Source organism: Hippopotamus amphibius, chromosome 7 (genome assembly GCF_030028045.1).
Source record: "Hippopotamus amphibius kiboko isolate mHipAmp2 chromosome 7, mHipAmp2.hap2, whole genome shotgun sequence".
Classification (NCBI taxonomy): Eukaryota; Metazoa; Chordata; class Mammalia; order Artiodactyla; family Hippopotamidae; genus Hippopotamus; species Hippopotamus amphibius.
This window is the reverse complement of record NC_080192.1, coordinates 8795205-8818561: the sequence shown is the minus strand read 5'-3', so window position 1 is coordinate 8818561 and position 23357 is coordinate 8795205. Positions and strand designations below refer to the sequence as shown.

Sequence of the window (23357 nt, the reverse complement as noted above, 5' to 3'; positions counted from 1 at the left end):
TGTTGTTGAATCTTCCTCCTGCTCCCCTCACCCAAATACACTGAAAAATGATTCTTTTTGTCCCCCAGAGAATTCACTTCCTTTTTTCCTGTTCACTTCGTTCCTCAAAACGCTGTACTCTGGCTTCCATTCCTACCTCTCTCACCCGAAGTGGCCCTCTGGGAGGCTAGCGCTGGCCTCTTAATTGCTGAACCCAATGGACATTTTTCAGTCCTTACGTCACACAACTTCTCTGTGGCGTTAAAGATTGATTAGTGTGTCCTCCCTCCGCATCCTTCATTTCATACCTTCATTCATTCCGAAGACATTTATTAGGCAATGTGTCACGCACTCTTCTAGGTACTAAAAATACAACAGTGAACAGAAACAAAAAGTCTTTGTCCTCTGGGAGCTCACATTATAGTGAGGGAAGAAGAAATGAACGATTATATATAGTACTTATATAGAGTAAGTTAGACGGTGGTAAATTCTACGGCAGACCACGAAACAGTGAAGGGGTACAGAGAGAGCTAGGAATGAGCAGGCTGGTGGGGGGGAGGGGAGGCCTCACTGTTAAGGTGACATCTGAGCAGAAAACTGAAAGAGGTGAGAGAGAAAAGCATGTGGACTAGTGGAGGCCAGAGTGTTCCAGTCGGAGGGAAGCATCCCTGTAGAGACCCAGAGGCAGGAGGGTGCTTGACAGGCCCCAGGGACACTGAGGGGTCTCAGGCATCTCAGCGGGTAGAGGGGAGGGAGAGGAAGACAATTGGAGGTGTCCTTGGGTGAGATGAGAAGCCCCTGGAAGGTTCTGAAGCAAAGGAATGATACGATATGACTTCTTTTTTATAACATCACTTTGGTTTTTTTGTGAAGAAAGGCCATGGGGTGAGGGGAGGAGCAGGGCCACGAGTTAGGAGACGCCTGCAATAAATCACTTTAGCCATAAAGGGCAGGACCAGGACGAGCCATGGAGGTGACCGGACTCCAGCTATATTTTGGTGGTAGAGTGGATATAAGAGAAAGAAATAAGCCAGGGATGACTCTAAGGTCTGGGCTGGATGCGTCTCTACTCCAGCTGGCTGTTTGAGAGGCTGTCCTCACAGACTTGCAGCCTCTTTCTGCTGAGGTCTTTCCGCCTTCCAGGCAGCCCTACTGGACAGGGCCCAAGATGACCGCGATGGCTCTCTGCCCTGCATGACCCCCACGTGGGCAGCCCTCGCTCCGATCTGCTACAGGGCACAGGCCAAAACCGATTCACCAGGCCTCAGCGGCTTCACCGCCAACGCTACCGGTCAGCATCTCTCTCTGGGCCAGGGGCGGATCCTGGCTGCAACTCTAGGTATGAGTCAGGCACCGGTTCTCCAATTCCAGGGAACGTATTTCAGAGCCTCTCTCACTGGGGTTGGGCTTAGCAAGTAGCAGCCTCTTCACTGCTCCCCCAAAAGAGGGTTGTGTAGAGACTCATGGCATCGGCAATAGCTCCCTCCCAAGACAGTTCTTCGCCAGATTCTTCCTCTTCCACCACACTGTCCCCTTATAACGTTCCAAACTCTGTGTGTGTGTGTGTGTGTGGGGGGGGGGGGGGGCGGTGCGGGAGGCGGTGCTCAAGAGTCACAGAGTTGGTTTTCATCCACTTCCTTTAAAAATTTCCACATATGGATTTGGTATACGATTATCTATTTTATTATTAGTTCCTAAAGCAAAAAAGAGTCCAAAAGTGTCCATTTTAATATCTGAATACACATACATAGCCTGGCAGAGTCCAAAGTTAATATATTAACCCACCTCCTGAATCATTATTCAGAGACTTTCGAACCCTGTAACTCTAACTTACCCCTCTCCTTGATTATATGCTGTTGTTACATCTAGCATTTCAGTTCTTTTTCTAACACCACAAATTAAACGTTAAAATTATTTTTTTAAATGATATTTTTTAGAGTGACCTATATATGTTTACCCGTTTCTTTGTTCCCCATTCCTTCTTAGATCTCAGATTTTCCTTTTGGAATCATTTCCTTTTCCCAAAATGTATGTTTACAAGTTCCTTTACTGGGGGTCTGTGGTTTGTAAACTCAGTTTTTGTTTATTTGAAGTGTCTTTTTTTTCTTTTTTTTTTTTTTGAAAAGGACTTTATTTCACTTTTTTTCCTAAACGATTACACACTTTAGGTTGACAGATATTTTCTTGGAGAACAGAGAAGATATTCCCTGTCGTCTGGCTTCTAATGTTGCTGTTGAGAAGTCTGCTTTGTTATTCTTTCATAATTTGCCTTTCTCTCTTTATTTGGTGTTCCGCAGGTACACTATGATATGAGAGTTTGAAAAATTTTAAAGTTATTTATCCTATTTGGTATACAGTATGCTTCCTGTATCTTTGGATTCATGTCTTTCATCAGTTCTGGAAAAATTATCTCCCATCATCTTAAAAAACATTGCCTCTATTTCTACATATATAATCTCTCCCTCGGGGACTCTAATTGGCTATATTAAACTTCATTTATCATTTGTGTCTCAAGTTTTCTTTAATATTTTCCATCTTCTTGTCCTCTTTACTGTATTCTGTAGACCATCTTCTAATACACACTCCAATTCAGTAATTCTCATGTCAGTTTTATCTGATCTATTGTTTAATCCATCCACATCCAGTGAGTTTTTACTTTGAAACACTTTGATTTTTCCTTTTTGAAAGTTTTGTTTGGTTATTTTCCAAATCTGTCTAGTCATCTGTCCCTTATTGATTTCATCTTTTTTTCTTAAACATTTCATACTTTGTCAGGAGCCAGGACTACAGACCTTGAGCCACTTTAGCCCCTTCCCTCACTCCGCTTCACCTGACGTCCAAGGCTTCGCTTCCTCCCTTGCTCAAGCCTTAGTTTTCTGATTGTGGCTGCTGATATCAGCAATTGCCTTCAGGGAAAACTGTTTGATTCCCTTAAACTCTCAGCTCCCTGCTCGAATCAGCTTTCAGTTCTTGGGTTTTTTTTGGTTTATTTTGTTTCTGTTCTGTTCTGCCCTTAGAGATCTCCTTTAGCTCCCATGAATCCAACAATGCATTAAAAGGTATCTTTTATTCCAGAATCTAGGGGTTTTGTTTGTTTGTTAGTTGCAGAAGGACCTTCAACTAACAGAGTGTCTAGTCCACCATACTGCTGAAACTGAAGTAAGTCAGGAGTATAGTTTTTACCCTGTAGATAATGAAAAGCCATTAAAGGCTGTTTTGAGGATTTGTGTGTTACACAGACGGCTGTGGAGGTTATGTGGTAGATACACAGGAGTGAGATTTAGGCAAAAAGATCACTGACAAAGGTATTCTAATCATGCAGGTAACAGACGACTAGAGCCCACACAGTAGGGGTAGAGATGAGTTAAAATATGATTATCATAGAACTATCACAATTTAGTGATTGAATATTTCTGAATAATCAATCTTTCCCCAAGTTTATAGGTAGCAAAGGATTGGTAACTATTATTATTAAAGTATTAGGCACTCTTTTCTGGGTTTTTCTTTTCTGAATTCATTGAGTCAAATACCTCCTTTTTAAATCCACATGTATTCAAAACATTTGACCTTGGCATGAACCACAACTGAGCTATCAAGATTTATAACTGCTGTAGTCCTTTGCTTAACTTGTCTCAAGGCCACACTGCATGCTGGTTCAAAAGAAACACCTGCTACAAAACTCTAAGGCACTTTCAGAGGACATTTGCAGTGCAATAGTGCTGTCATATCACACACATGTGTGCACACGCACGCACTTGCACACACTAAAATCTTTAGAGAGGAAAAAAGAACATTTGCAGGAATCCGAATCAACCTATCAGAAACTAGGTCATTCACTATCCACTTCACCCAATCCTCTAAAGTGCCCATACCCTATTTACAGACGGTAGTAACATGAAGAGGAAAATTCAAGCACCACTATTTCCATTTTGTTAAAACTGCTAACTTCAGGGAAATGAAGCTGTAGCTTGAATATGTTGGACATGCTGGACTGTGATCAACAAAAAGGGCAAAAAGATGAACTACTCAATTTCTCTCTGAGTTTTATTAAGGGATCGGGCATGTTTGATGATGACCTACATCCAAGGTTTGTTGTGCTTTTAAAAATAGTAATAAAATTCTCAGATCTCTGAAATGCACAGCAAACATAACCTCCATCCAGAAAGCACAGTTAGAATCTTTAATTAGGTGTCTCAAGGAAAGAGGGACTGATTAAAGAAGCAAGAAAAACAATCGTCTAAGTTCAAATTCAGTTATTTTGGTATACTGATATTCAATATTTCTAGAACAAATGCAGAACTTTCAATGGATGTCTCATAGGCACCTGAAGCATAACATATCCAAAATGCAACTCTTAACATATCCCCAAACCTGTTCTCGCCCAGCCTCCCCTCCTCAGTTCATGGCTCCATCACATTTTTGCTTCCCAAAGGCAGAGAACTAGCAATTATCTTTGTTTCCATCCTTTTCCTCACGCTGACAGCCAACCATCAGGAGATCCTGAGGGCTGAACTCTAAAATACATGCCAAATCTGCCCACTTTTCTCCACAGCCACTGCCTCCACCCTCAGCCACGGTCACCTGGACAGTTTACAAAGCTTCAGCGTTGGTCTTTCTGCTTTTGCTTCTCCCCATAATGCATTTCCCCCTGGTTTACATTTAAATAAATATAAATCAGATGATACCCTTTTTCTGCTTCAAATACTCCCTTTGTGCTCAGAATTCAGTTCCAAACTCCCCATGACATACATAGTCCTGCGTGACTTGGCTCCTGCACACCTTTCTCTAACTTCCTTTCATACCACCCTCCCCTCATTTGCTCCATCCTGGCCTCACTGGCCTCTTCACAGTTCTAGGAGCAAGCTAACCAGCATTTCCCCACCCCGGGGCCTTTGAACTTGCTGTTCCCTCTGCTTGGAATGCTCCTTTCCAGGTCTTCATCCTCATCTTCCAACCTATCATCTCTTCACAGAGGCTTTCTCCGATGACCCTAACTAAAGTTAAGACTCCCATCATCGCTTCACTGAAGCTGCCTGTTTATTTCCTTCACAGCACGTGTTACACTCTATAATTATCTTATTTGTTCACTGCTGGTCACCTTCACCAGAACAGAAGCTCCTTGAGGGCAGACAGGGCCTGTCCGCCTCACTGCCAAATCTCCATGCCAGCCACAGTGCCTGACACACAGTGGAAACCCTGTGTATGCTGAATTTAAACCAAATTTTTCAATCCTGCCTTTACTATCACTTAGCAATTAGCATCTACTCTTTAATAGTTAATTCAGTTTATGCTTATGAAAAGTTGGACAATCTCTGAGTTTTGACTCTAATTTAGAGAATTAGTTTACTAAGTCAGGGTCTAGAGAGCACCTACCATTACAATCAATAAAAATAACAGCAACACTCCTGATTAGTATCAAAAATTAACAGAATCTGTGGCTTTATTGAATAGAATTCTGTTTCAACAAAGAATCAATACTGAGTATCCCTCCCTCTATATCTGCCTCATTCCACTTTTACCCTGACCACATCCCCAAGCTTCTGCTCTTTTTTCTTCAATATCTTACCAATTCTGACTCATCCAGTAATCAAGTCAATAAAGATTAATTGAGAGCCCACTATGCGCCGGCATTGTGCTAGAAACTGGGGTTACAGGGGTGAAGGGGCGATGAGTGAAGTGTTAACAGACATAGGATCCCTCCCCACACGTCCCCCACACACTGTGTCCCCAAGGCCCTTTCCCCAAGCACAGCCACCTAAATGTGAAGCTGCCACTGCCCAGCAGGAAGTCTCATGGATTAAACACAAACAAAAGCCAGATTAACTTGTTACAGAGGGAATTTGGGGAGAATATTGGTTTAGCTTGTTTTCCGCCTCCCCCCAAGCATCTACCTCCAACTAAAGATCCTCTGAGAGGGGAGATTAACAGAGGAAGCAAGAGTTGGGGCGGAGGAGGGGCTCCTGCATCCTGAGCCTGTCCAGGGCCAAGTCTTGGGGGGTGAGGAAACCAGGGAAGTCATGCATCCATCCGACAAGCGCCTCCATTAGCTAAGAGCTCTTTCTTGCAATGAGCATTCAGCAGGGAACAAAACAGAGAAAAAGTCTTTCCTCAGGCTGCATTCACTCTGAAGGGGAAAAGGATTTCTGCTTGTTTCCCAGGTGGAGCCTGGAAAAGTAAGCAACATTTTGGAATCCCTTCGCCTCTTCACCTCACACCAGCAGACGAGAATGGAAGCAGAACAGAAATGCAAGTAGAGGTCTAGGAAGAGGGTGTCCAAGTCAGTCACTCAGAATCAATCCCCCACTCCGTGAAAGAGGTTATATTCTCTGCCACAGGGAAATTTAAGATGATCTTGAATTACAAAAATTAAAAAATTTAAAAAATACTCCTTCTGGCACACTTGAGGTCATGGCTTGAAAATATGCCAGCGACCAAGCACAAGTGGGACACTACCTCTGCTTTGCAGGCTCTTCCATCTCTCTGACAGCCTTTGTCTTTCTTCACCCACCTCTTCATCTCTAAGATAGCCCCTCTGCTCTCTCGCTCTTGCCTCCAGACTTTCCTCCCTCTAAAACCCACTAACTTGAGTAACGACATCTAGAAACCAGGGGAGGGAACCAGGGGAGGGAGGTCATCCATGCTGTGCCTCTGGGTTGCTGCCACTCCAGACACAGATCCTAGTTTCAGACCAGATTTGCAACGATACAAAAGGAAAAGCTACATAAATAATATCTGGGCCAAGATCAAGGCCCACGTGCATTCCCTCTCTAGATCCTTGAACATTATTTTAAATTGTATGTGCTTCCTCCTTTTAAACAGACATTTTTTTAGCTAATATATCAGTCAAGGGTCAATTAGGGATGAGGAAACTCTCACAAAACTTCAGAAGGCAGCTCTGCTGGCAGTGAACCTCATCAGTGAACTTGGAGTACACCCGTCATGCTGCTCGCGCTGCTCTTCTTTTAAAAATCTGTGCTGAGTCTTCTCTGAAGACACTTTTAAAAGTATATGCAAAAAATAGAGCAAGGGGATGACTGTACTCAATTTAGGGGCATTTCAAATGACACTTATTTGGCCCACAAATGTTTAGTGGAGCCCTTATTATGGACTAAGCACTGGATTAGAGGCAGAGAACACAATGAGGAACAAGACACAGAACTTTTCTCAACCCCCCCCCCCAAAAAACCCCGCCACATAGTCTAGTTGGTTTGATGACAGAGGAAATACTGGCGATGACAACACTGCAGAAGCCGCGCAGATCTGGAGCAGGCACCAAGAGCCCTGAGAGCCGAGCGAGGAGTGGCCAACGTGCCTCCAGAACGTCAGGAAAGGCTTCCTGGGAGAGGCCACATCTTAGCTGAACCTTAAAGATTCAAGTGAATAGGAACGGAGAACAGAGGAAGGGGCACATGCAACATGTGAGAGAACACAGCCTTTACGGCAAGTGGTCCAGCATCCACGGCGAGACCGCTGCGTGTGATGAGCAGGAAGGAGGTGAAAGGCAGGCTGGACAGGAAAGCAGAGGCAGACGCCGGCAGGAGCTCATGGGCCAGGCTCAGGTGCTAGACGTCATCCTAAGGGCAGCTTCGCAGAGTCCTGATCAGATCAGAGTTGCATTTTAGAAACGCTCTTCGTCTCTAGTTCTGTTTCGACTCCTGACTGCTTTTCCTAACTTGCCCTCCTCCAGTCCTTTCTTCACACTGGATCTGCAGTCGTCTTCCTAAAGCAAGGATCTGGTTATATCATGTCCTTGCTTAAAACACTACAAAGGGGACTTCCCTGGTGGCGCAGTGGTTAAGAATCCACCTGCCAATGCAGGGGACACGGGTTCAGCCCTGGTCCGGGAAGATCCCACGTGCACAGAGCAACTAATCCCGTGTGCCACAACTACTGAGCCTGCGTGCCTAGAGCCCAGGCTCCACAACAAGAGAAGCCTGCGCAGGGCACTGAAGAGTAGCCCCTGCTCACCACAGCTAGAGAAAGCCCACGCGCAGCAGTGAAGACCCAACACAGCCAAAATAAACGAATTTTAAAAATTAAAGTTAAAATAAAACACCCACTGCAAAGGCTCCCCATGTTATCCAGACACAACTGAAACTGGCTTACTAGGAGACTGGGCACACAAGTCTGTCTTAGTCTGTTAGGGCTGCTGTAACAAAGTACCACAGACTGGGTAGCTTTTTTTTTTTTTCATAAGTTTATTTATTTATTTATAGGCTGTGTTGGGTCTTCGTTGCTGCGCGTGGGTTTTCTCTAGTTGCGGTGAGCAGGGGCTACTCTTTGCTGCAGTGCACGGGCTCTAGGCGTGCAGGCTTCAGTAGTTGTGGCACATGGGCTCAATAGTTGTGGTCACACAGGCTCTAGAGCGCAGGCTCAGTAGTTGTGGTGCACGGGCTTAGTTTCTCCGTAGCATGTGGGATCTTCCCAGACCAGGGCTTGAACCCATGTCCCCTGCACTGGCAGGTGGATTCTTAACCACTGTGCCACCAGGGAAGTCCCATGGGTAGATTAAAAACAACAGAAATTTCTTTCTCACAGTTCTGGAGGCTGATGTCTGAGATTAGGGAACCCCAGCACTGTCGGGTTCTGGTAAAGGCCCTCTTCCTGGTAACAGACTGCTGACTTCTCACTATGTACTCAGCTGGTGGAAAGGGCTGGGGAGCTCTGTGAGGTCTCTGGTGTAAGGTCACTAATTCCATTCCGGCTTCCTCCTACCCACCGCCTTGGTCTCTCGCACACTGTTCACTCAGCCTAAGATACTCTCTTCTCTCCTCACTTGGTCTGGCTCATTCTGCATAACAGGCAAAATAGGGTAGTGAACTGTTTTTCAAACTGTGGGCTGTGATCCGTTAGTAGGTTATGAAATCAACTTTGTAGGTCATATTCAATATTTTTTAAAAACTGTCTAGAACGGATCAGAGTACATTTCCAACAACTATTGTGAAACTGTTGTTCTTGCGTGTGTTTGTGTGTACTGGGCCATTACACAAAAGGCATTTCTCACTGTGGATCACAGTCAAAAAGGTTTCAAACACATCAGCATAGGCTCTGGGATCAGACTATTTTGGTCTAAATCCCGATTTTGCCACTTCCTAGCTCTGTGACCTTGGGCAAGTTATTTAAAATTTCTGTGTGGATTTTCTTCATCTATCCCATAAGACTGTTTTGAAGATTAAATGAATTAAAGTGCTTAAAAGTATACCCAGCACACACAACATAAGTGTTGACAGTTTAATCATCATCTAGCCTTCAGGTTCCTGTTTGGACATCACTTTCTCTAGAAAGTCTCCCCTAACACCCGAAGTCAGGGTCAAATGCCCTCTTGTGTGCTTCCCTGTCCCCTCCCTATCCTAACAGTAGTTTGTCTGATTAGACCTGATCTGGTCTGATTAGACCACTAGGCTGGAAGCTACATACAGGCAGGGATCCTGTCATCACTGGACATCCAGCAGTCAGCACAGCGCCTGGCACACAGTAGGTGTTCAGTAAACAGCTCTAGGACACGTAATTTACTCACTCTTGGAAATAGATAGACAGCCATTTGTTTCACTCAAATAAAGTCAAATTGGGGCTTATACACCTGAGATGTCACAGTCATTTGATGAAGAATCTGTCCCCTTAGTTTAGATTAAGCTTGATTCTCCTAATTTGAAATGTCAGAGGGTTATATGATATTTTTATAATATACATACTTGTTAATAATGTAGAAAAAGATTTAGGTGAGATGGCTTCTTGACCTAAAATGCAAAAGTAATTCAAAAGCCCGTGTCTCTTTTATTTTTTTATTTATCTTTTTTTAAAATTTTATTTATTTATTTATTATTTTTTTGGGGGGTACACCAAGTTCAATCAACTGTTTTTATACACATATCCCCGTATTCCCTCCCTTCCTTGACTTCCCCCCCTCAAGTCCCCCCCCAATGTCTCTTTTAATCAACACAATGATGAAAAAAGTTGTCCACTGCATGACAAATAAAAGGTGACATCTTTAAATGTAGTTACCATCCTTCTAGTCTTTTAATGATTTAACTGACTTCTGCAAATGATTGTGGCTTTGCCCTATTCATTTCAATAAAAGCCTTTAATAGTTCATGTATGTCTGTTTTTCGTGCATGAATCATGTTTTCCGTATTTTTGAAGTAAAAACGTGGGAACAATTAAATTTAAAAACAGGTTTTAATTGGGTTTCTTCACCAACCATATAATATACAGTTACTAGGTTGATAACCTCTCAAATTTCTGTAGTCAGTTCTCTAATTAAAAACATGCTTTGCAATGCTCTGATGACATAGACACTTTCAGGGAAATGTGAAAGCATATAGCAACTGTCCTAAAAAATGGAAGATATTACTGCAATGCACCCAACTCAGGAGCAATGGCTTGAACAGCATCATATACACCTGCAAGTGGCAAAGACCAAAGCTCAAAGTCAGAGCCAAGGTAACGGCAGAGTCACTATGATACCTGTGGGTGGTCTGTGGAACCCCTGGATCAAACGATTCTCTTACTAAATCAAATAGACCCATAAGTAATACACCACATCAGATGATGATAAGTGTTACAGGGAAAATAAAGCAGGGAAGAGGGAGAGGGAGAGCCAGTGGAGGTGGTGAAGTGCCAATTTTTAACATTGTGTTCAGGAAAGCCTCCCTAGGCTGTAACATTTCAGCAGGACCTGAAAAGAGCGACAGTGAGAGATAGAGAGCGAGTCAGAGAACACCATGTGTGTGGGACTCTGGAGTGGCCTTCAGAAGAAAGGCGCTTCCCTGGCACGCTATAAAAGGAAGCTTACCGGCTCCAGGAGATGGGACCGTTGGAACAGACGTATTATGTACAATGTGCTCAGACACCTTCTTATTGCCCTGGAATAAACTGTCTTCACCAATGCACTAAAAGATGTATTGGGATGGGACACCAGCATCACTGAAGAGCCTGTAGTGGTTGTCACCTGTGGGATAGAGATGACCATAGGGATGATGCGGTGGGACTGGGTTCCCTGATCTCAGTGGGAATAATGGCGTCCTGGAGTGGTAAAAGCCAGATGGTGCTGCTGAACTCCTAGAGACAAGCTAGGCGCAACCGCAGTAGCCACAGCGATGCAATGATGTCGGTTTTTTGTTTGTTTGTTTTTACTTTCAGGGATGTATAGTAATGGTTAACAAGTCACAGGACGGACAGAAAATAAATGGGCAGCTTACTAAGTGCTGCCAGACAACACAGGTGGAAAACCTAATCAGTGTCATCATGGAGGAGTCACGGCCTCTCCCTCAATTCCTAACTGAGGCCAGTTCACAGAGCCAGGCGCTCCTCATCGAGGGGAAGGTCAGATTCCTCTGAGAAAGACTCCGGAAATGCCCACCACAGGTATATGTGGTAAATCTTCCCCTAAGCCTTCCCCAGAGGACCTGAAGCCGTTTACAGTGACGGTCTTTGGAAAGAGAAACACAGAATTTCCTGCTCTTGCTAGATACTGGCTCTTAACCGACACTAATCTCTGGAGATCCAACAATGCCATTATCCGCCACTAAGTAGAGATTTATGGGAATCAGGTGACACATGGAGCCTCTGCCTAGGCTCCAATTCACAATGGGTCCAGTAAAACCACAGACCCACCTCTAGTTACGTCCATGGTCTCGGGATGGATAACGGGAAGAGACACACTCAGTAATCGGCAGAATCCCCACCTTAGTTCCACAACCCGTGGAGTTCAGGCTGTTACGGTTAGAAGGACAAGGTAGAAACCCCTAGAACTGATTACACCCCATCACCCCAAAAAATATTTTTGGGGAAACTGCAGACATTAGCACTACCATCAAAGACTTGAAAGTTGCAGGGGTGGTGATTCTTGCTCTTCTGAAAAACCAGATGGTTTGTGGAGAAAGACTAGAGATTGTTGCAAATATTATTGGGTGGGGATGCCAATCACAGCTGCAATTCCAACTCTGGTATCTTTACCAAAGCAAATCAGCACAGCCCCTGACATCTAAAGTCCCATTATTGGTCTAGATATGTTCCTTTAAAAATCTCTATTAATAAAGATAATTAGAATCAGCCTCCGTGTGGCAGGGACACAGTAAACCTTTGCTGTCTTGACTCACAGTCTCTTTTAACAGAGACCAGACAGACCTGATTTTCTTGATATCCCACAGAACATCACACTGGTCCATTATATCGATGATACAATGCTAACTGGACTTAATGAGCAGGAAGCAACAAGCCCTCTTGGTGCCACATGCATGCAGAAGGTGGGAGATAAACCCAAGGAAAATTCTAGGGCTGCCACATCTGTGGAGTTTTTAGATTATTCAATGGTCTGGGGCATGTCAGGATATCCCCTTGAAAGTGAGAGACACATTGCTGCCCCTCAAACTGTCCAGCACAAAGAAAAAAAAAATCACAGTAACATCAGCGTCTTAGAATTCTGGAGGCAACATATACCACGTTTGGCTGTGCTGCTCTGACCACTTACTGCCATTTTTCAGTAGGGATCAAAGCAAGAAAAAGTTCTGCAAGAGGCCCAGGCCAGTGTCTAAGCTGCCCTGACAGTTGGACCTTATAACCTAGAACCAATGAAGCGCTTGAGGCAGAGAAAGATATTAAGCAGAGCCTCTCATGAGCCCCAATAGGAAAATCACAAAGCTGACCTCCAGGGCTTTGGAGTAACATCATGTCTTCTTTCACCTACACCACAGGACACCAAATGTGCCCATCATGTAATGGGTGTTATATGGTCCACAGAACATATAAAACTGGACATGCACTGCAGCATTCTATTGTAAAATCAAACGGAATAGATGAGACCGGGCCAAGCCAGAAGGCCCATGTAAACTACACAAGCAGATGGCTCAGAGTCCATGGAACCTGCTCCCATTCTTTAACTGCTTCTCCTTCAACTTACACCTATAGCTCCATGGAGAACTGCCAGTTAAGAGAGAAAAGTAGAGGACTGGTTTACAGATACATCTGTGAGGAATGCCAGCACTAGCCAGAAGCGGTTAACTGCTAAATTAGAGCCTCGCTCAGAAGTGACCTAAAAGACAGTAGGAAAATCTTCCTAGTAGACAGAATTGCAAACAGACACACACTTCACATGGAAGGCAAGATGCAATTCATGGCTGATGGGTGCTATCAGGGACTTGGAAAGAATAAGATTGGAAGATTGGTGACAAAGAAATACGTGGATGATCCTTCAGGATGTATGTGCACACTGTGTGAAGATATTCATGTCCCACATACATGCCTGCCGGAGGACATTCATTGAGGAAGAGGTTCTCAAAAATCAGATAGGCAAGATGCTCTGTTTGATGGATGTCAACCAGCCTCTTTCCTTAGTCACCCTAGTGGTTATACAATGGGCTTTGGCCATGTGGCAGGGATGGAGACTATGCACGGGCCCAACAACATGAGCCTTCTCTCACCAAGGTGACCTGGCTACCACAGCGGCTGAATGCCCAACCTGCCAAGAGTAGAGCTTAATGTTACACCCCGAGCGTGGCACCACTTTCCAGGGAAAACAGCCACCACCTGGTGTCAGGTTGACTATATTGGACCCCTCCATTATAAAGGGAGCAGTACTTTGTCTTCATAAGGAGACACACATATTCTGGGTACAGATTTGCCTTCCCTGTCTGCAGCCCTTCTGCCAGCACCATTAGTGAATGTACAGAAAACTTTATCTATTTTCACATCATCTCACAAACAAGCCTACACAAATTATTCCAGAGTATTAAAAAAGAGTAAATACTTTCCATATCTTTTTATGAGTCTGGCAACATCGCAGTGTCAAAACATAACAAAGAAAATACGAGAAAAGACAGTCCCGGTTAATTTCACTCATAGACACAGATGCAAAATTCCTAAATAAAACATTAGCAAATCATACTCAGCAATATATATAAAAGATAATATATCAACACCAAATTGGGTTTATTCCAGAAATTCATGGTTGTTTTCATATTTGGAAATCAGCTAATTTACAAAATTAACAGCTTAAGGGAGAAAAACCTATAACCATCAATATAGATACTAAAAATGGATAAAATTCAGCAGATATTCATAATAAAACTGTTAACAAATTAGGAATCGAGATCTGCAAAAAACATACAGTAAACCCATCTCAACGGCAAAATGTTGAAATCATCTTTAAGATACAGACCAAATCTAGGAAGGCCACAATCACACCTTCTATTCAGCACTGCCTGAGTGGTTCTGCCTAGCATGGTGAGGTAAGAAAACGAAATACAAAGTACGGTTTACAAGTGTGAAACAAATGTGCCATCATTAACAGGTGATATGATTTTTAACATAAGAAACCTAGAAGAATCTACAGATAAATTAGGAAAATTGGTAAGAATTAGTTAAGCAAGGTTACTGGTTATAAAATTAATATTCAAAAATTAGTTCCACTCATTTTCATCACAAAGAAACTGTTTGAAATGCATTTTATAAAATTATATCTTTTACAGTAGCAACAAAAAATACATAAAGTACCTAGGACTAAATCTAACAAAAGATATCTAAGACCTTTATGGGAAAAAAACCTATATAATATAATACATTGAAGAAGACTTAAATTTGATATTGTAAAGAGATCACTTCTCCAAATCAATTTAAAGGTTGGCAGTGCCAATAAAAATGCTAACAGGTTTTTGGTTTTTTTCTTTTTTTTATTTTTGAATTTGACAAGCTATGTGGGAAAGCAAAGGGTCAAAAAAAAAAAAAAAAGACAAAACACTCCTGATAAAGGAAAAGTCATCAAGAATTATTATAAAAGAAGAGTCTTTAAAAACTATTTGTTGGTGCAGGGATAGCCAAATAACTTATGGAATAGAACAGAAGGCCCAGAAACAAATCCATGCATATGTGTAAACTTGCTTTAGGCTACAGATGGTACTTCAGTTCATCAGGGAAAGGACAGACTTTTCAATAAATGATGCTGGGACAGCTGGTTATCCATCTAGGAGTAAAAATGGACTCCTGCTTCAGCCATGCACAAAACCCAGTTCCAGCTGCATTAAGAGATTAATTGTGGAAAGCAAAACTATAAAAATTTTAGCCTACATATAAATATCTTTATGGTTTTGAGATAAGAATTTTTTTTTAATTGCAAGATACAAAAAAGTACAAACCATAAAGAATAAAATTCTACCTCATTAAAACTGAGAACTTCTGCTACCAGAAAATTACTAGAGCTCATCAATGAATTTGGTGAAGTTGCTGGATACAAAATTAATATACAGAAATCTGTTGCCTTTCTGTACACTACCAATATACACTAACTATACACTTTCTGAAATATCATAAAGAGAAATTAGGGAAACAATCCCATTTACCATTGCATCGAAAAGAATAAAATACCTAGGAATAAACCTACCTAAGGAGGCAAAAGACCTGTACTCCAAAAGCTATAAGACACTGATGAAAGAAATTGAAGATGACACAAACAAATGAAAAGATATAGCGTGTTCTTGGATTGGAAGATTCAATATTGTTAAAATGACCATACTACCCAAGGCAATCTACAGATCGAATCCTTATCAAATTACTGATGGCATTTTTCACTGAAATAGAGGAAACATTTTTTAAATTTGTTTGAAAACACAAAAGACCCCGAATAGCCAAAACAATCTTGAGAAAGAAGAAGGGAGCTGGAGGAATCACACTCCTTGACTTCAGACTATCCTACAAAGCTACAGTAATCAAAACAGTATAGTATAAAAACAGATGATTGAACTTGGTGTACCCCCAAAAAATTAAAAAAATAAAAAACCAGTATAGTACTGGCACAAAAACAGACATATAAATCAATGCAACAAGATAGTAAGCCCAGAAATAAACCCAAGCACTTATGGTCAATTAATCTATGACAAAGGAGGCAAGAATATACAATGGAGAAAAGACAGTCTCTTCAATAAGTGGTGCCAGGAAAACTGGACATCTATATGTGAAAGAATGAAATTAGAACATTCTCTAATGCCATACACAAAAATAAACTCAAGATGGATTAAAGACCTAAATGTAAGACCAGATACTATAAAACTCCTGGAGGAAAAGATAGGCAGAACACTCTTTGACAAATTGCAGCAATATTTTTTTGGCTCTGTCTCCTAGAGTAACAGAAATAAAAACAAAAATAAACAAATGGGACCTAATTAATATTAAAAGCTTTTGCACAGCAAAGGAAACCATAAACAAAATGAAAAGAGAACCTATGGACTGGGAGAAAATATTTGCAAATTACGTTACTGACAAGGGATTAATTTCCAAAATATATAAACAGCTCATACAGCTTAATATCAAAAAAACCCAACAAACACAATCAAAAAATGGGCAGAAGACCTAAATAGACATTTCTTCGAAAACATACAGATGGCCAACAGGCATATGAAAAGATGCTCAATATTGTTAATTATTAGAGAAATGCAAATAAAAACTACAGTGAGGTATCACCTCACACCAGTCAGAATGGCTACCATTAAAAAGTCTACAAATAATAAATGCTGGAGAGGCTGTGGAGGAAAGGTAACCCTCCTACACTGTTGGTAGAAATGTAAATTGCTGCAGCCACTATGGAGAACAGTATGGAGGTTCCTTAAAAAAACTAAAAATAGAGTTATCATATGATCTTGTAATACCAGTCCTGGGCATTTATTCAGAGAAAGCTATAATTTGAAAGGGTACATGCACCCCAGTGTTCACAACAGCACTATTTACAATAGCCAAGACATGGAAGCAACCTAAGCATCCACTGACAGATGAATGGATAAAGAAGATGTGGTGTGCATGTGTACACACACACACACACACACACACACACACACACACACTGGAACATTACTCAGCCATAAAAAAGAGTGAAATAATGAATGCCATTTGCAGTGGCATGAATGGACCTAGGGATTATCATATTAAGTGAAGTAAATCAGACAAAGACAAAATATCATATGATATCATTTATACATGGAAAATAAAAAAAAGATACAAATGAACTTATTTACAAAAAAATAGAAATAGACTAATAGACATAGAAAACAAACATGGTTACCAAAGGGGATAGTGGGGTTGTGGGGGGGGAGATAAACTAGAAATTTGGGATTAACATATACACACTATGTATAAAATAGATAAACAACAAGGACCTACTGTATAGCCCAGGGAACTATATTCAATATCTTGTAATAACCTATAATGGAAAAGAATCTGAAAAAGAATATATACATATAACTGATTCACTTTGCTGCACACCTGAAACTAACACAACACCGTAAATTTAAAAAAAAAATTGAGAGCTTCTGTTATTCAAAAAACTCCTTACAAAGTGAAAAGACAAGTCAAACTGGAAAAACATACTTACAAAATGAAATGTTTAGCTTTCAGAATAGATCAACAATTCCTACAAATCAATTAAGAAAAAGACAATCAAATAGAAAAATGGCCAAAAAACATGAACAGACACTTCACAGCTGAAGAAATATGAATGAGCCATACCTATACAAAAATAGGCTCAATTTCATTATTAAAAAAAAACACTTTAGAACAATGAGATACCAATTCTCACCCAACTGGTAGGCGATTTTTTTCAAAAATGACAATATCAAGTGTTGGTGAGGACATGGAGCAACTTGAACTTTAGAATACAGTTTGGCTTTATCTAGTAAATTTGAAGACAGATGGCTCATATTGAACCATCAGCAATTTCACTCCCAAATATATGCCCTAGAGAAACTTGTCCATGAGAACCAGGAATCTTGTAAAAGTATGTTCATAAGCAGCATTGTTTGCAATACAAAAAACCTGACACACAGTACTGATGACAGTATTCTAGAGTAGAATGAATACATCCTAATATATGCATACAGTGAAGTACTATACAGCAGTGAAAATAAATGACATACAGCATGAGTACTACATACAGCAGTGAAAACAAATGACAACCACATACACACAGAGATGAACCCTAAGAACATATTACTGAATGACAGAGGAAATCACAGGAAAATAAATTCCGAATGACTCCATTTAGATAAAGTTTAAAAGTGTATAAAAACCAAATAATATATTGCTTAGAGTATAAACATATGTGTAAAACTAAAAAGAAAAGCAAGAAATGATAAGCACAAAATTCAAGAGTGGTCCCTCCGAGAGTGAAGGAAAAGGATGGGGCCAGCGAGGCAGAGACAGAGTGTTGGTGAGGGCGTGGTGAGTGCTCCCATCCACTGCAGGCCAGAGTGTAAACAGCCCATCACTGTGTGCCTCAGGAGAGGAAGGGCAAGGAAGAAAAGAAGAACTGAGGATGCTGTACCAGATTCACTTTCCCACTTCATTTTTGCCTTAGGCTGAAGTTGCCAAAATCATAACATGGAAATTAGAACAATCTGTTGATGGGATAAGTTAGTGAACTGGACAGAATTTACCAACAGAAATTCAGAATAATGCACTTCAGACTCTTCTTCAAATTGAGGAAAAAATATAAATAAAAGCCTACTTTTTGAGAGAGGAGAATTATGTCATTTCATCATTATTTTTAATAATAAAATATGGAAATAACTGACCATTAACATAATACTGGTTAAATTAAATAGGAAACATTCGTACTATGGCAAATTATTACAATAGTTACAAAAAAATGACAGACTAGAAATTTAAAAATGGATCAATGAAACAGAATAGAGTCGTAAAACAGGTACTGTTAAGTACACGTTAAAGAGTCATTTCAAAAGAGCACAGAAAAATGAACTGAGACAACTGACTGCCCACTGACACCATCTGAAACCATTCACAAAGACTTTAAATCCAGACGGATTAAAGAACCAAAACAATTAAAGTAAAACATGGGTAAATGCATATTAGGAACTTGATGTAGGGAAAGCCTTCTTTAAAGCACAACAAACGAAAGCTCTGAAGGAAAAGAGTAATGAATGACTACACAAAACACAAATCTTCCATAAAGACACCAACGAAACAAAAAACTTCTATAAAGAAAGTTTAGAGACAATTCACAGCCTGGAAGGTAATATTTGCAACATATGTAATAGAAAGGATTAGTAACATATATGTAAAAAGGCTACAAAATCAATTTATTTTTTTAACGATTTTTTTTTTTAATGTAGACCATTTTTAAAGTCTTCATTGAATTTGTTACAATATTGCTTCTGTTTTACGTTTTGGTTTTTTGGCTGCCAGGCTGTGGGATCCCCGCCCCCTGACCAGGGAAAAAACCCGCACCCCCTGCATTGGAAGGTGAAGTCTCAACCACTGGACCACCAGGGAAGTCCCTACAAAATCAATTTATATTAACAACACACGATCCAAAAGAAAGAAAGGTTAAGGATATAAGCAGGCAAATCCTGCTTACCCAATAGAAGAGGAAATAAATATCCAATTAACACATGGAAATGTGCAGATTATACCTATGATACAATGCAACCTTTACCCAAGTGATAAAAATATGACTTGAAAAACATCAGGTGCTGGTAAGGGGGTGAGTGAACAGTACTCACATATCCTGCAAGCCAGTGTAAATGAAAATGGCCATACAGTACGACTCAGGGATTCCATTTCTAGGAATCTGCCCTAAAGAAACACACTCACATATGTGCATGAAGCTATTGAATGAAAAATTATTTGTAATAGGGAAAAATATAAAACACCAAAATGTCTATCAGCATGGAAATAAACTATAAAATCCAGGCAATGCAAGAGTTTAAGAAATACATGGTAAATCTCTAAATATTGACATACACTGAAGGATTGCCAAGTGATACTGCTTAGAAAAAGTTTCCCCAAAAATGCAGAACATCGTTCTAAAACAAAATAAAGTCAATTCTATATATTCTATATACTTCTGAAGATACATGTATGTATGTAAACACACAAAAAAAGTTCTGGAGAGTAACCAACAAATTGAAAACCACAGTTAACTCTGGGGAGGGGGCTGTGTTGAGGTACGGGACAGTCAACAGGGATTTTAGTTCTATCTACATAGTTTGAATTTTAAACATCAGAATATATTCACTTATTATCTATGTAATTTAAAAATAAATACAACTTATTAAATAATTATGATACAAAACTATAAGTTCTATTTTTGGGGTATGGGCAAAGTCCTGCAGGAACACACTGAAAGGAGAAACTCGTTTGGTGTGTGGAAAGATTTTATAGCAAGAGTGACACTGGAGCTGGGCCTTGCTGTTTGAACAGGATTTTGTTAGGCATTCGTTATTTGGTGGAGAACGGTGGCAGACTGTATATTCCAAAGATGACTGTGCCAATACACATCCCAACTCATATGCTTTTCTTTCAACACGACATTAACACTTGTCCATGGAGAGGTGGGCGTCTACGTCCCCTCCCCTTGAACTTGGCAAGACTTTTCGATTGCGTTAATAAACTCAGTGGGGAGGAAGTATCACAGCATGACTTTTGAGATTATTCAGCTTCTGCCTGGTCCTTGCTTTCACAGGATGTTCAACCTTGGAAGCCAGCCACCATGCTATGAGGAAGCCCAAACTAGCCAGTGGAGAGACCACACGAAGAGGCTCATGTGGAGAGAAACTGAGGCCCCCAGCTGCTAGAGCGAGCATCACCCTCCAGACACGCAAGTGAGTGAGCCTTCGGATGATTCCTGTCCCCAGCCTTTGCGTTCTCGGGCTCAGGCCCAGACATACGTCATGGAACAGAGACGTCACCCCCACTGTGCCCTGTCCTAATTCCTGACCCAGAGAATCCAGGAGCAGAATAAATGGTTATTTTATGCCACAAAAGTTTTATAGCAATGTGTTACACCGCTCAAGTAACTGGAACAAAGACATTCTAAGGAGAAAAAACTACACAAGTAATAGAATGTCACAAAACATTGTGAATACTAGCAGTATTGGGTGATGAGGCCAAAAAGGTGGGCTGGGACCAGACTAAGAAAAGTCTTATATGACATTTAAAAAAAAAAATAGACTTATTGGCAGTGGAGAACTGTGGAAAGTTCTTAAGCTGGAAAATGAAATGCTAAGATCTGCATTTGCAAGCTATCTCTGAGATCAGTGTGAAGGACAGACTGGAGAAAAGAAAAGACGCAAAAATAGGAAAAGCTCCTCCAATTAAGATGAGTCCTAAACAAGTAAAATGGTGGAGTCATCCCTCAAGCAACATGTTTTGTGACTTTTTCCCTATAAAGGGTTGCCTCTGATGCTCATTTATACTCAAATTCACTTGGATTAAAATGCCGGCAGAGGGAAATGTGTCACACAAAAACCTGCACAAGGATATTTACAGCAGCTTTATTTATAACTGCCAAAACTTGGACACAACCAAGATGTTCTTCAGTAGGTGAGTGGATAAATACCCTAGTATATCTTATTTAGCACTAAAAAGAAATGAGCTATTAAGCCATGAAAAGACAAGGAGGAACCTTAAATGCACATTACTAAGTGAAAGAAGCCAACCTGAAAAGGTTACATACTACTTGATTCTAACTATATGTCTTTCTGGAAAGAGCAAAACTATGAAGACAGTTAAAATATCAGTGGTTTCCAGGGGTTGAGGGGAAGGAGGAATAAATAGGCAGAGCACAGAGGGTTTTTAGGGCAGAGAAATACTCTGTACGATACTGTAACGGTGGATACATGTCATATACATTGTCAAAACCTGTAGAATATACCACCGAGAGTGAAACCCAATGAAAAGTATGGTCTTTGGGTGATTAAAAAAAGTGTTGAGGTGGGTTCACTGATTGCCACAAATGTACCACTCTGGTGCGGGATGCTGACAGTGGGGGAAGCTGTGTTTGTTTAGGGACAAGGGGTATACGGGGAAATCTTGGTACCTTCCTTCAGTTTTGCTATGAACCTAAAACTGCTCTAAAAAATAAAGTCTATTCAAAAATATTAGGGGGTGGAAATGTTAGGAGATATTAAAATACAAAAACATTTTCCTTACTGTTCTTTCAAACTTCTGGATCTAGATCAGTTTACATAAAGTGTATTCTAAGAATACAAAGCAAGCTGTCTAAAAGATTGTGACCACTTATAACCCATCATTCGTGTGAATGATGCCAACCCTGTACTACAAACATCACCATAACCCACCATTCCTTGTTCTGGGCCTATTGAAATATCCTCACCATTCTCACAACTGGCTTTATAAGAAAACTACATATACATATGAATTTGTAAAATAAATCTATACTAGTAAACTTGAGTTTTAATATTTTGGATGTTGGGGCTCTACATAAGGGGAAAATTGTGGCGCAAGGTCCAAAGACGAGGGAGAAGATGAAACTCTGAACATAAGGAGGCAACTTTGTGAAAAGGAAAAGGATGCCTGGATGAATATAAAAGCGAAGACATACGAGGGGATAAAAGCTACTGAGAATGTTTTGTTCTCATCTTGGCAGATCTTTCATCCTATTTTCTGAGAAAATCGAGAGGAAGATTGTATTGGAAACAGAGTTCATGGAGGACAGACAGGATGGAGTGGCTCAACAGTGGATCAATCAGATCTAGAGTGGCAGTAGAGCCCAGTTGGAAATTGATGGTGTAATTTTTTGGAGGCCAGTTTCGTATAATTTTATATTGTGCCCTTCTCTACTGTTAATTACTCAAGAGATGATTAACCAGTTTGTGGGACACCATGTATCATGCTTTTACACATCTGCATCTAATGCTTGTTTCTGAAAAATATCACAGTTTAAACTCTTCAACAAAGAGAAGATTAATACAAACAAGAAAAGGAATGAAAATGAATTTTTCTATTTTTAAAAAACCATTTATAAAAGATTTAAGGTTTGCAGTTAATATTTATTGAAATAAATTAAAAAAAGAAAAAGAAAAAAAGCAAAATAGAGAAAAAAACATTGAAACAAGTGGTAAAATAAAGTTACAGGATCCTGTGTGGGTTGAATTTATCCATGCTAACCCTGTCCCTCATGACCAAGGCCACTGTTGCTGTATTTCACAAAATAAAGTCTGACAAAAAATAATTCCTGTCCAGTGTTTCTTATTCACGTTTCTGAGTAAAATTTTTATTCTTTAACTAATTTACCTGCATCCCAGAGGTTAGAGACATCTGTTTGCCCTTCTGACAACCATGTAGCTGATGAGATAATGGAAGTAGGAATTGTCGGCAAAACAGGCTTTGGATCATCCTCATAAAATAAGATCAGGTCCTTACGGAAAACAAGAGAGCACATGAAAACAGAAAAAAATTAATCCCACTGCTTCACCTTGCTACAATGAGTGGACAATTTATGGAAATACAATGTGCCTATACGTGCTAATATCATCATAAATATGTTTTGATTGAAAGAACTCACACATAAGTTATCTACACTTGGGTGTCCACTGAGTGTTGGGTGGTTTTCTATGCTTAAAATTCTCCTCCCTTTG

At 40.5% G+C, this 23357-nt stretch overlaps 1 protein-coding gene across 1 annotated transcript in view; it reads right to left on the bottom strand.

The window, feature by feature from the left end:
• Window positions 1-23357, bottom strand: part of ENTHD1 (ENTH domain containing 1) — a 96864-nt gene that overhangs the window by 21482 nt on the left and 52025 nt on the right. Inside the window, exon 4 of the mRNA XM_057743304.1 lies at window positions 23014-23137. Within this exon, the coding sequence (XP_057599287.1) occupies window positions 23014-23137 (124 nt within the window). The remainder of the gene's footprint in view (window positions 1-23013; window positions 23138-23357) is intronic.